General features: G+C 38.5%; 1 protein-coding gene across 1 annotated transcript in view; it reads right to left on the bottom strand.

Moving 5' to 3' along the window:
- The window catches only part of LOC132824060 (polyamine-modulated factor 1-binding protein 1-like), a 259,415-nt gene that overhangs the window by 102,364 nt on the left and 143,698 nt on the right, over window positions 1-13,353 (bottom strand). Inside the window, exons 14-15 of the mRNA XM_060838326.1 lie at window positions 10,425-10,592; window positions 5,712-5,879 (exon numbers count right to left, since the gene is read on the bottom strand). Coding sequence (XP_060694309.1) covers window positions 5,712-5,879; window positions 10,425-10,592 — 336 coding nt within the window. The remainder of the gene's footprint in view (window positions 1-5,711; window positions 5,880-10,424; window positions 10,593-13,353) is intronic.

Genomic DNA, 13,353 nt, shown 5'->3' with positions numbered 1-13,353 from the left:
TCTTTGGCGTGTGCGCTGTGAACAGCCGTCCAAGTATTCTTACGCTATTCGAACAATGGGAAAAATTGATTCAGTTCGCGAACCGGGTCCTGGAACGGATTAAGTTCATAAGTTGGGGTGCTACTGTACTCAATGATTCAAGTCTGACAGAAGTGAGAGACAGAACAATATAGCAACATTGTCTCAAACTGCACAATGCAGCCTAAAACTAAATTTGGTGCAAAGTGCATAAATATGACTGGTTTCCAATGCTTTTAACATGAGGACTGGAAGCCTTGCTAGTGAAAAATTGGTGAATGTTTACTAATTATTTGCACTATTCACAGAGACAAAGTTCAGCAGTGGGAAGGCAATAGTCTACTGGTATTGTTGCACGATTACTAATCCAGAGACCCAGGTAATGTTCTTAGGACCTGTGTTCAAATCCATCACAGATGTAGAAATTTGAAGAACAAATTCAATAACAAATCTGGAATGTGATGGTGAAAGTGTTGTTGATTGTCAGGGGAAGAAACCATCTGATTTCCTAATGCCCCTTCAGGGAAGGAGATTGCATTCTTACTTGATCTGGCTGATATGTGTCTCCAGATAAATAATGTGTGGTTGATTCTTAAATACCTCTGGGCAACTGGGGATGGGCAATGAATGCTGGCCTAAACACAATGCCCACATCCTATGAATAAATAAAGAAAACAGCAGTACTCCACTAAAACCATCATTTCTCTGCAAACAGTTTCTAAATGATCTGAGATCACCGAGGATGCACTTTATCTCATAGTTATTAATAAAGTTATTAAGCTATTAACAGGAAGCAACTGCTGACATTATGTATATAGCTAAAATTACTGGGCTTATGTAATTAATCACAATAGTGGAGCAAAGACAGATGAGTAACAGTGCTCCTACAGGATAGAGGATAGAAAGTAATTTTATTTCTTTCTCCTCCAGTGCATGAAAGGTTGCCATTGGAAGGATATGTAGGTACGAGGTATATGAAGGTAACAAGGATGTTGAAATTTCATGGGATGCAAACAGTGAATGGAGTTTGTGAAGATGGAGATGCTTCCCCATGGAAAACCTGCAGCAACAACTTAGTGAAAAGTGAGGACTGCAGATGCTGGAGATCAGAGTCAAGATTAGAGTGGTGCTGGAAAAGCACAGCAGGTCAGGCAGCATCTGAGGAGCCGGAAAATCGATGCTTTGGGCAAAAGCCTTTCATCAGAATTGCATTCTTGATGAAGGGCTTTTGCCTGAAGCGTTGATTTTTCTGTTCCTTGGATGCTGCCTGACCAGCAATAACTTAGTGCTGTGTTGTGGTCAGAGGGTAGGAAGGGAAATCCCAAAGAAAACTATTCTCTTCTATATTTCCAAGTTTATATTGTTACTTTTAAAAATGGACAACCTGGAATGGGCTTATAACATGGATGAGATTGATAACATGATTTTATTTCCAGAAACTTCTGAACCCCCTGTATTGTATATATATTCCAGTTAAAACTGACAGAAAGGCTTTGGAGTCTGCGAGTCTGCTTCCAGTCAGCTTTGGACAAAGCTTTTATCCATAGAACATAGAAAAGTACTGCACGGAACAGGCCCTTAGGCCCATGATGTTGTGTCGAGGTTTAATCCTAATGTAAAATATAATAACTTAACCTATGCACCCCTCAACTCATTGCTCTCCATGTGCATATCCAGCAGTCTCTTAAATATTCCTAATGACTCTGCTTCCACCACCCCCGCTGGCAATGCATTCCATGCATTCACAACTCTCTGCGTAAAGAACCTGTCTCTGATGTCTCCTCTATACCTTTCTCCTGATATCTTAAAACTATGACCCCTCGTACCAGTCAATTCTGCCCTGGAGAAAAGTCTCTGGCTATTGACTCTATCTATTCCTCTCATTATCTTGTATACTCGATCAGCTCTCTTCTCTTCCTCGTTCTCTCCAGAGAAAAAAGTCCGAGCTTATTCAACCTTTCTTCATAAGGCAAGCCCTCCAGTCCAGGCAGCATCCAGGTAAACATTCTTTGCGCCCTCTCCAAAGCCTCTGTGTCTTTCCTATAGTAAGGCGACCAGAATATTCCAAGTGTGGTTTCACCACGGACTTGTAGAGCTGTAGCAAAACCTTGTGGTTCTTAAACTCGCTCCCCCTATTAACGAAAGCCAAAACACCATATGCTTTCTTAACAACCCTATCCACTTGGGTGGCAACTTTGAGGGATCTATGTACTTGCACACCCAGATCCTTCTGTTCCTCCACACTGCCAAGAATCATGCCTTTAATCCTATTTTTAGCATTCGAGTTCGACCTTCCATAATGTATTTCTTCACATTTATCCAGGTTGAACTCGATTCCTGTGGAGAGTGAGGAGGCAAAGATCCTCGCCAGCGGCTTAGCAACCTCCTTTCTCGCTTCCTGAAACAGCCTAGAATAAATCTGGTCTGGCCCTGAGACTTATCAATCTTAATGTTTTCCAAAACTTCCACCACACCAATGTCATCAATCTTGATCTGGTCAAGCCTGTATCCCAACTCTTCAAAGTTTTCATTCACAACAAGGTCCCTTTCCTTGGTGAAAACCGAAACAAAACACTCATTTAGGGCTTCCCCTATCTGCTTAGACTCCATGCACAAGTTCCCTCTGCTATCCCTGATTGGCCCTACTTTCTCCTTGATCATTCTCTTCCTCCTCACGTATGAGTAAAATCTGAGTGTTAATGTTTTTATAGTTACTGCATTAACTTGCAGTGGAAAGTCTAACAGGGGAGGTAAAGTTACACTGATTAGCCCACCAAGATGGACCCTCAGCATCTGAAATGCTCAACTATATCACATAGCTGAAATTTGAGTTTTCCAATTGGTTTAGTACACAGTTTTGGGACACGAAATCAGATTCTGTGATTCCCCCAGAGGAAGAATGAATTTAATTGATAGCCTGCCTCACTCTTTCATCGATGTCACCAAGTTACTAGCTACAAAGAAACTTACACTTTGCCTGCAAGAAGGGAAAGCTACAGGAACAAAGAGAATGCTAGAGAAACTCCGCAGGTCTGGCAGCATCTCTGGAGACAAATAGTGTTATTGTTTCAATGCCTAGTAAGACTCTTCTTCAGAAACGCTCCAGATCAATTGGGAAACGATTGTTAGACACAGGCTTCTGAGAGATTGTCACTGACATGAACTGGTCTCTAATGCCTCTGGGTTGGGTAAAACTCCAAACTCTTCTCCTATCCTGTCTTCCTTAATTTCCTGAGTGTTTGTGTGAGGATAGAGCAATGAAGCAAATCCCCTTGCATTTGGAATGTTTTGTTAATAACCCCAATCTTTGATTTCATTAATTGGAACGTGACAGCAGAGTTTGGAGAACACTCTGCAGTCTGCTTTAATAAGGAATGGGAGTAAAAAGGTAAATAAAATAACGCCTTACTGTCTTGGCCTTTGGAGGGCAAAAACATTCATTATCTGAATTCATCCCATTCTCACTTTGTCAGTGATAGATGTGTCGATTGGCCTCTGATAACTATGACCATTTTCCTTTGTCTCAGGCATCCCATAGATTTTTCAGCAACTCACTGTTAATGACACTGTTGGCCACCAAATCTCATTAGAAATTTGACCCCATGTGATAGACACTGTGTGATTTATATAAATTTTAAATATCAGTGATTGAAAAGTTTTTTTTGATTTTAAGATAGCAACTTGTGTTTTGCATGTGTCTGAAGTTAATAATTAACTTGCAATTATTTCTATAGCTACGGTAATTTATGTTAAAACATTTTTTGAGACCTAGCTTTAGAATGTATGAGGTTTTGTGTAACATTAATAGACATATATCTTAGACTATTTTGTAATTCAGCATGCCACATAATGGAGCTTCAAGATATATTAGAGGTTTCCAAAACTTGTTTTCTTTTCAGGATTAGAAGAAACACTCTTGGAAGGTTTTTTTTAAGTTTACTTCATGTTTAAAGCAGTCCTATGAAGTCCTTGGATGTAGATGGCTGTATAGGTCAGTGCTCCTGAGAAGGGAAGGAGAGGGTAACTAGATTACACATAGAAATATAGAAAAGAAGAGCAGGTGTAGGACATTTGACCCTCGAGCCTTCTCGGCCATTCATTATGATCCTGGTTAATCGTCCAACTCCGCTTTTACCAATATCCTATGATTCCTTTAGCCCCAAGTGCTCAATCCAGCTCCTTTTGAAATCATACAATGTTTTGGCTTTGACTGCTTCCTGTGATAGTGAATTCCACAGGCTCACTACTCTTTTAGTGAAATTTCTCCACATCTCAGACCTAAGTGGTTTATCCCAATCCTTAAACAGTGACCTCTTAATCCCTTTTTCTGGAAATTTCCCTGCACCCCCCTAAACAGAAACATCTTTCCTGCATCTAATCTGTCTCATCCAGTTAGAATTTTATAGGTTTTTATAAGATTTTGCCCCCTCATTCTTCTGAATTCCAGCAAATATAATCCTAATCAATTCAACTTCTCCACATACATAGTAAACCTTTTCTGCATTCCCTCTATGGCAAGAACATCATTCCTCAGATAAAGAGATCAAAATAAATATACAAAACTTATAATATTCCAGGTGTGGTGTCATTAAGACCCTGTATAATTGCAGCAAGACGTTCTGCTTCTGTACAATAATCCTACAACATACCATTTGCACTCATTACCTCCTGCTGCATCTGCAAGTTTACCTTCAGTGACTGATACACGTAGACACTTACAGCTCGTTGCACATTCCCTCTCTCAATTTATAGCTACTCAGTTAATAATCTGCCTTCTTGTTTTTGCTACTAAAGTGGAAAACTCCATATCTATCCACATACTGCTTCTGCCATGATTTTGTAGTCAGCTTGTCCAAATCACTCTGAAATTACCTTAGAGTAAAGAATCAATGTTAGTCCCAGGTTAGATGGGTTGAGTTGAAACTCTAAACAGGTTAGGTCAATCTGAATACATTTAAGCTCAGGAGTATAATAATTTGGGCTTTTTGAGTTAGTGACATATAGGTTTTCTGTGAGTCTGATACGAGTGATTAACTTGTCAGTATTTCTGCAGCCATCTTTTCTTTCTTTTAAAACAATTTTTGAGATCTAGTTTCAAAATCAAATTTTTTTTTGCAGGCCACTATAAGTGAGCAATTACCCTGGCTAAATTAGTAAAGAGAGTTTTTCTATGTGAACAAACGTGCATTTTCTTTTTTTTGTTTCATTGGACAAGATAAGCTCTCCTGTTTGAATTAAGGGAATTCGATTATGTGTTCCAAATAAGTCACATTGGACTCAAAGCAGTAAATCTGCTTCTCACTCTACATATGCTGCCAGACCCAGTTTCTTCAGCAGTTTCTGTTTTTGTTTCAGAATTCCAGTATTTGCAGTATTTTGCTTTTATATGATTATGATTGCTGTTCTTTATATTTACTTGATTATGAAATAAAGCACAGTAACAATTCTTAACAGACTTTGTCACCAAGTGTTTGGTCTATTGTTCCTGAGATTTAGCCGCACAGTCGTGAAAACCATGAACATATGGTTCAGGCTACAAGGGCTGAAGATTATGCCATAATATTAATGGCCGTATGTACCCAGAGAAATACAATCCAACTCCCACAACAGAAACACACTCGATTGCTTAAATATGCCACTGATTTCAAGATAATATTCAAGCAAAAAAAGAAAGACTTGAATTTATAGCAAACCTGCTCCATGTTTTCTTTTTGGGTACCATGACATGCTGTTAGCTCTCGTCTGAGTTCATGGATGAGTTGGTCTGCTGATTTCAGTTCATGGTTAGTCTTTCGTGCCTGTTCCTGGACTGTATTCAGCTCTGACTGAAGATTGGCAAATTTATCTTCTTGTCGGGTTGCCTGTGGCATGACATTATTACAGCTTTAGAAATTAAACAGGTAAATTTTGAAAGTGACATCAACTTTGTTTTTGCTTAGACAAGCAATGTAAAGTTATATTGCAAAGATGAAACTGTAAAGAACTGAATTAAAACTCAGCCATGATAAACTGCATGCACCAGTTAGGGAACAAAAATTTGGATTACAACCTAGCTTTTGATTGTCTGAAATCGTACGAAAAGCAATGTTGTTTCCCTCATGTTGAAAATATCATATATTGAAAATGATTTAATTTTAACCAGCAATTTTATTGTTCGTGCACTTATTGATGTTCTAGCTCCTTAAAGGGTGTGAAATACAATTGCTGGAGATTGCAGGGTAAGAAAACAAGTGGTGAAAATTAAAGGTGTGTCTCATTGTACCAGTGGGACAGATTTATTCTCATCAATCTCTAGCTTGTCAATACAAGTTGTGTCACAATACAAGAAATATTAGCTTTGATTTACATTTAATATCCATCTTAGTTTTGATACAATCTTAGTTTGATACTTATTTAAATTTAAATTGAAACACGTCATTTGATACTTCAATTGTAGTATGGTTGAATCAAGTTGTCATGTGAAGAATAAATTGGCAGGAATCATCCATCAATGCAGTCATTAGAACATTCTATATTGTAGCTTCCATTTTAGGTTGCTGTAAAATAGGGCTATTGCCCTGTGTATAAACTCCAATGCTGGTGTTTCTATTTCTACATTACTTTAATTAATATTAGACATGATTATTATAAATACTAAACATTTGTCATAGTATTTTCACATATTTCACTGAAAGACTGGCCCTAAAATAGAGGATTAGCGTGGATGAATGGCTTGAGATGTAGAGTGATGTAAACAAGCTGGGCTCAAATCCTGCACCGGTTGATTCTCTTCCTCAAGCTCTTCCCTCACCTGAGGTGTGATGACCCTCAGGTTAAACCATCTCCGGTCATTTCTCTCTAATGACAGTGAAGCTCTATAGCAACGTTACCAATTAAAAAAAAACAGTTTTGAACAAAATGGAAGATATAGAATGTAGAGAAATAGATGGTGACATCTTGAAAAATGTCCATATTACAGAGGAGGAAGCGCTGGATGTCTTGAAATGCATAAAAGTGGATAAATCCCCAGGACCTGATCAGGTGTACTCTGGAACTCTGTGGGAAGCTAGGGAAGTGATTGCTGGGCCTCTCGCTGTCACGGGTGAGGTGCTGGAAATCTGGAGGTTGACAAACATGGTGCCACTGTTTAAGAAAGGTGGTAAGGACAAGCCAGGGAACTATAGACCAGTGAGCCTGACATCAGTGGTGGGCAAGTTGTTGGAGGGAATCCTGAGGGACAGGGTGTATATGTATTTGGAAAGGCAAGTTCTGATTAGGGATGGTCAACATGACTTTGTGTGTGGGAAATCATGTCTCACAAACTTGATGGAGTTTTTTGAAGAAGTAACAAAGAGGATTGATGAGAGCAGAGCGGTAGATGTGATCTATATGGACTTCAGTAAGGTGTTAGACTAGGTTCCCCATGGGAGACAGGTGAACAAGGTTAGATCTCATGGAATACAAGGAGAACTCGCCATTTGGGTACAGGACTGGCTCAAAGGTAGAAGACAGAGAGTGGTGATGGAGGGTTGTTTTTCAGACTGGAGGCCTGTGACCAACGGAGTGCCACAAGGATCGGTGCTGGGTCCACTACTTTTCATCATTTATATAAATGATTTGGATGTGAGCATAAATGGTAGGTTTGCTGATGACACCAAAATTGGAGGTGTAGTGGACAGCGAAGAAGGTCACTTTAGATTACAACGGGATCTTGATCAGACGGGCCAATGGGCTGAGAAGTGGCAGATGGAGTTTAATCTAGATAAATGTGAGGTGCCACATTTTGGGAAAGCAAATCTTAGCAGGACTTATACACTTAACGGTAAGGTCCTAGGGAGTGTTGCTGAACAAAGAGACCTTGGAGTACAGGTTCATAGCTCCTTGAAAGTGGAGTCGCAGGTAGATAGGATAGTGAAGAAGGCATTTGGTAAGCTTTCCTTTATTGGTCAGAGTACTGAGTATAGGAGTTGGGAGGTCATGTTGGGAGGTAATGGCTGTACAGGACATTAGTTAGGCCACTTTTGGGATATTGTGTGCAATTCTGGTCTACTTCCTATCGGAAAGATGTTGTGAAATTTGAAAGGGTTCAGAAAAGATTTACAAAGATGTTGCCAGGGTTGGAGGATTTGAGTTATAGGGAGACGTTGAATAGGCTAGGGCTGTTTTCCCTGGAGCATCAGAGGCTGAGGGGTGACCTTATAGAGGTTTATAAAATCATGAGGGATATAGATAGGATAAATAGACAAAGTCTTTTCCCTGGGGTGTGGGAGTCCAGAACTAGAGCGCATAGATTTAGGGTGAGAGGGGAAAGATATAAAAGAGACCTAAGAGGCAACGTTTTCAATCAGAGGGTGGCACCTGTATGGAATGAGTTGCCAGCGGAAGTGGTGGAGGCTGGTACAATTGCAACATTTAAACAGCATCTGGATAGGTATATGAATAGGAAGGGTTTGGAGGGATATGGGCCGGGTACTGGCAGATGGGACTAGAATGGGTCGGCATGGACGAGTTGGACTGAAAGGTCTGTTTCCGTTTCTATGACTCTATAAATGGCACATATTTTGGTGTGATTGATAAAGGAATGTCTTTTGTCAATTCACTGCATTTGCAGCTGGTCATAGACTTCAGCAGGTCTCTAGTTAACTGATATCTATTTGAACATGATTCTTTCTTCAGGATTCTGTGACTATTGTGAGAAGAGCAAGTAGCAGAGAGTCTTTCTCATCAGACAGAAAAATTTTCATCGACACAGAATTCAAAGCAGGAAGCTCAGCATAGGAAATACAAATTCCATTTTAATCTTGCACAGAAAGCAAAATAAAAATTGGTACATATACATAGGATTAAGGAATACATAAAAATGATTAACTCAAAAGGTTAAAGAAAATAACTCTCTTGAGACAGAGAAGTTGTTCAGCAAAAATAGGTACACAGGTATACAGATATGTATGTGTGCAACATTTGGAAATATACATGCCTGAACAGGTCTCACACAGGAAACACATCCTTTATATGCAATGCTGCATGTCAATCTCAAAGGGATCATGAAATGCAACAAACTGGACACATGCAGCAAACAGAAATTAGAGGGAACATTATTCTTGAAAGCACTGAAAACTCAGTTACTCCTGAATGAATAAGCGCTAATTGTTTCAGCAATTCTTAGAACAAAACAAAAGCTTAGTTCACCTAAGTAGGGGATGATAGTGATATCTGTACAGATTTATTTGTTAAATACTACAGGCTCTGGAAGCACACTGTATTACCCACAGCCCTTTGGGTTCCTGAATTTAACTGCACATATGTTGATGATGAAATTTGCTGCTGACAGCTTTGCGGTTATTTATATAGCAAAATCCAGGATGTCAGTTTTTCTCTCTAGCACTTAAATAGTAAAATTAACTAATTTATTTGAATTTCATTGACATTTCCACCTCATTAGTGGAGTAATGATTTTCAGACAAATATAGCCAGTTTTGTCTCATGCTGGTGTCACCAGCAAAGGTGGGATGAAATCTTGCATGAAGAAGCTCCCACCCAAAACCTCCACATCTGCAAGTTTCTATCCAAACATATAATACCCGTGTGATCAAAACTCAACAGAAATTATGGGCCCACAAGAAGTTACATAAGAATGAAAAAAGGAGGAGAAAGTAAACTTCCAAAGCTGGAACAGAAATTTAGTTAATTAAATACCAAAACCTCGCGCCACAATCAGTTAAATTTTGAGTGGCAATGAACTATCCCAAATATCACCATTTAAAAGAAAAATTAACAATTTTATTCTTTAAGTCCAAAAGACAATATTAAACAACAATTATTTACAACTCCTTTCTTAAACCTACTTTTACCTCCCACTCTACGGTACTTGTTGATAAATTCCCTCTTAAATATTACGGCAAACAAGTAGACTTGAGATTCTAAGTCACTGAGCTTGGATCCAGCAGATAACTTTGGAACACTACATTTTTTGAATATAATAAGAATAGCAAAACAAATTAATTTATCACGTCCAGCTAATATCTTGCTCTCAAGTTAACTTTCTAAGGAGTGGTATGGGTATATTGTATTTCTGCAAATGAAGTATATTGTTGGGAAAAAGTAGAAGGAAATTTAATTAGCATGTAACTACATTATTTTAACAAGGAATACTCAACGCTGACATCAGATGGCTGAAACAGAATACAATCTATTCCCAACAAGAATATTCTGCATTATTATGAAGGCAAATTTTCAAAACAAAACTAAAAATTAGACAACTTGTTATTTTGAAATTATCTGACCTTGCAATTTGTATCATTCAGCAGCATGTTTAAATCTGACGAAGATATCTTAAGCTTTTGCAATGTATCTATAGGAATTAATATTTTTATGTTTTAATAACCTAAACTACTAAAGATGGGAGAAAATAATAATGCCATTCTTACCTCTTCAGTATAATACTTGTTCTGTTTCTGAGCTGTTGATAGATTTGATTGGGCCTCCTGTAGCTCTGATTCACAGTTCCTGTATTCATTAAGTAAAGCCTGGTGCTTTTTCTGGAATTGTGCTAAATTATCTTCCAGAAATAAAATATGATCCTCTTTCTCCTTCAGCTGAAAGATAAAATTTTATGGCAGCGTTTTTGCTGTGATATTTTATTCTTCTTAGTGGCTCTTTTCACACAGTATTTGCTATTATAATATTTCTAGTCAATAAATAAACAAACCTACATATGTATTTTCCAAGATTCTAATAGTCAAAAGTACTTAAGAAGCAATTACTTCTATCAAATATAAAGTTACAACTATGGCAAGTTTGAATTTTTAATGACTCTCATCTGAGTGTCCTATGAATTTCTTCCTGGACAAGCTATTTGGATCTAATGCCTGGGGATTTACTAGGAGGAGGTGGATCCACCCACTGGCTTGAAAGTTGGAAGCAAGCTTCCCTCTGTTGGTAGTGACATGGGGTAAACCCTTCTGCTAATTTAAACCAGACGCACAGAAAAGCTCACCTCACGCCACAATCTGTTAAATTTTGAGTGGCAATGAAAAGAAAAATTAGCAATTTTATTCTTTAAGTCCAAAAGAGAACATTAAACAACAATTATTTACAACTCCTTTCTTAAACCTACTTTTACCTCCCACTCTATGATACTTGTTGATAAATTCCCTCTTAAATATTATGGCAAATAAGTTTCAAAACCAGTCGTCTTCGGATATTGAACTTCCTCTGTAGATTCCTTTAAGTTGTCAGTGTTCTGCTGCATAAATTTCTTATGAACAGGTACCTTTCAGAGAGCTCTTCTGCTGGCAATCTGTTGATGCTTGGCTGCTCTTTACTGTTCTCCCCAGCTGTTCAAAATACCCCAGTTTATATATGCCAAAACATTGGAGCGACTCATTGGTTTGATGTCATCCAAAACACTAAATTTCAAATTCGATTGGATTTTGGTATCTGGGGCATAATTTGAACTGATTGCCCGAAATTGGATTCGTTGTGTACCATGGCAACTTAGTTACAGCTTTGTGTTTCACAACCAAATGTTACATGTTTAAATTTTTCAGCACACTCTGTGCCAGCCATAAGGTACAGGACACAAATTCATAACAACTGCTATTGATTGGCCTGAGGACAAATATGTATGTAGATATATTGGCTTATAGCAATCAAGAGCCAGGATGTTCCACCTCTATTCGGAACGGATGACCAGTGTTGGGATTGTACCATGCCCTGGGCCAGTGATAATGGACAAGACCTGCAATAAATGTAAGTAGGGGCCAGGATTGCTAAGACTAATCAGGGATTGGTAGGAAGCAGTTTATCATGATTTTTGGGACAGGAGTCTTTCAGCTGTGACAGCCCTCACTGCTCTGAGGAGTGTGAAGTGGATAGATTTGCACTCACCTATCCCCACCAAGCCTATAGGGAGGCTGCCAGGTTTTAGTCGGCCTGCTCGGGTGACGGTGCTGGTAAAATATCAGTGATACAGTTACAAGTCCTCAAGTAGCCATTAATTTGCTATTTAAGGGTCTCAATTGATTCAAGGCAGGCAAACTGCTCACCATTTGCTCTGCCACTGGCAAACTATCAGAAGATGTGGGAAGGCAATGGCATCCCCCTCCTTGCTCACCTCCATTCCAAAACCTGCGTTATCCTATCTGTTTCTAGATAAGGACGACTGGATGCATAAATTGTGGACGATAAATTTGAGTGAGATCAAAATTCCCACTGAGTATTAGCTGGTATTATGCAACTCCATAAGAACATAAGAACTAGGAGCTGCAGTAGGCATTTCAGCCTCTTAAGCCTGCTCCGTCATTTGAAATGATTGTGCCAAATCTATTTCCTCCTTAAATTTATTCAGTGTCCCAGAGTCTGCCACATTCTGGAGTAGTGAATTCCACACATTCACAGCTCTTTGAGAGAAGAAATTCCTCTTTAACTCTGTTTTAAATTTGCCACCCTTAAGCCAAAAACCATGACCTTTCATTCAACATTGCCCCACAAGGGAAGACATCTGCTTCACATCCATTTTGTCAATTGTCTTTAACATTTTATATACCTATAAGAATGGATCTCTACTCATTCTTCTACAGTACAGTGAGTATAGGCCTAAACTGCTCAATCTCAAATTCCATTTGCCTTCCTTATTACCTGCTATACCTGTATACTAGCTTTCTGTGATTCATACACAAGGAGACCAGGATCCCTCTAAACTGAAGCATTTTGAAGATTCTTTTCATTTGGATAAAAAGTTGTCTTTTTGTTTTTCCGACGAAAATGGATAACCTCACACTAATCCATGTTAAATCCCCGTGCCAAATTTTAGCCCAAAAGGACTAATGATTATCAACTTTTCTAAAAGTTTACCTAAAATTTTACCTGTCAAACACTAGAACCGTACAAAGGGAATAAGTCAGATTTTGAAACTCAATTCAAGATTGCATAAAGCTTTACTAAGACAAGCAAATGGGGAAAATTGGCTGTTGAGCCATCTCTTAAGTATAATTTATTTTTAAAATCAGAATTAGTTTGGGTTATGTGCAAGAACAGTCATACTTCAGAGATAACAGAGATAGGTGAATTTGAAATGTAATGTTTGGTGCAAGAAGGTAAATTTTCTGAATAACCAGCAAACATCCATGTTAATATTGCAGTCAATACAAACCTATTATTTTAAATAGGAAAGAAAGTAATCCCATCAGAGATCACCTTTAGCAAGAGGCAAGATCAAACTCTATTCAGTCTTTGAGTAATAATTAGGCATCCAGGTGCATAACAAAATCAAAATTTTTCTCTCATTTTTGTGATGTTGGAGGTTAACATAAATTGCAGAAAGCACCAGTGTGAAATGCTACATCACACCTTATA

This window comes from Hemiscyllium ocellatum, chromosome 17 (assembly GCF_020745735.1).
Source record: "Hemiscyllium ocellatum isolate sHemOce1 chromosome 17, sHemOce1.pat.X.cur, whole genome shotgun sequence".
NCBI lineage: Eukaryota > Metazoa > Chordata > Chondrichthyes > Orectolobiformes > Hemiscylliidae > Hemiscyllium > Hemiscyllium ocellatum.
The sequence above is the reverse complement of the archived record's forward strand: the minus strand, read 5'-3'. Positions and strand labels throughout refer to the sequence as shown.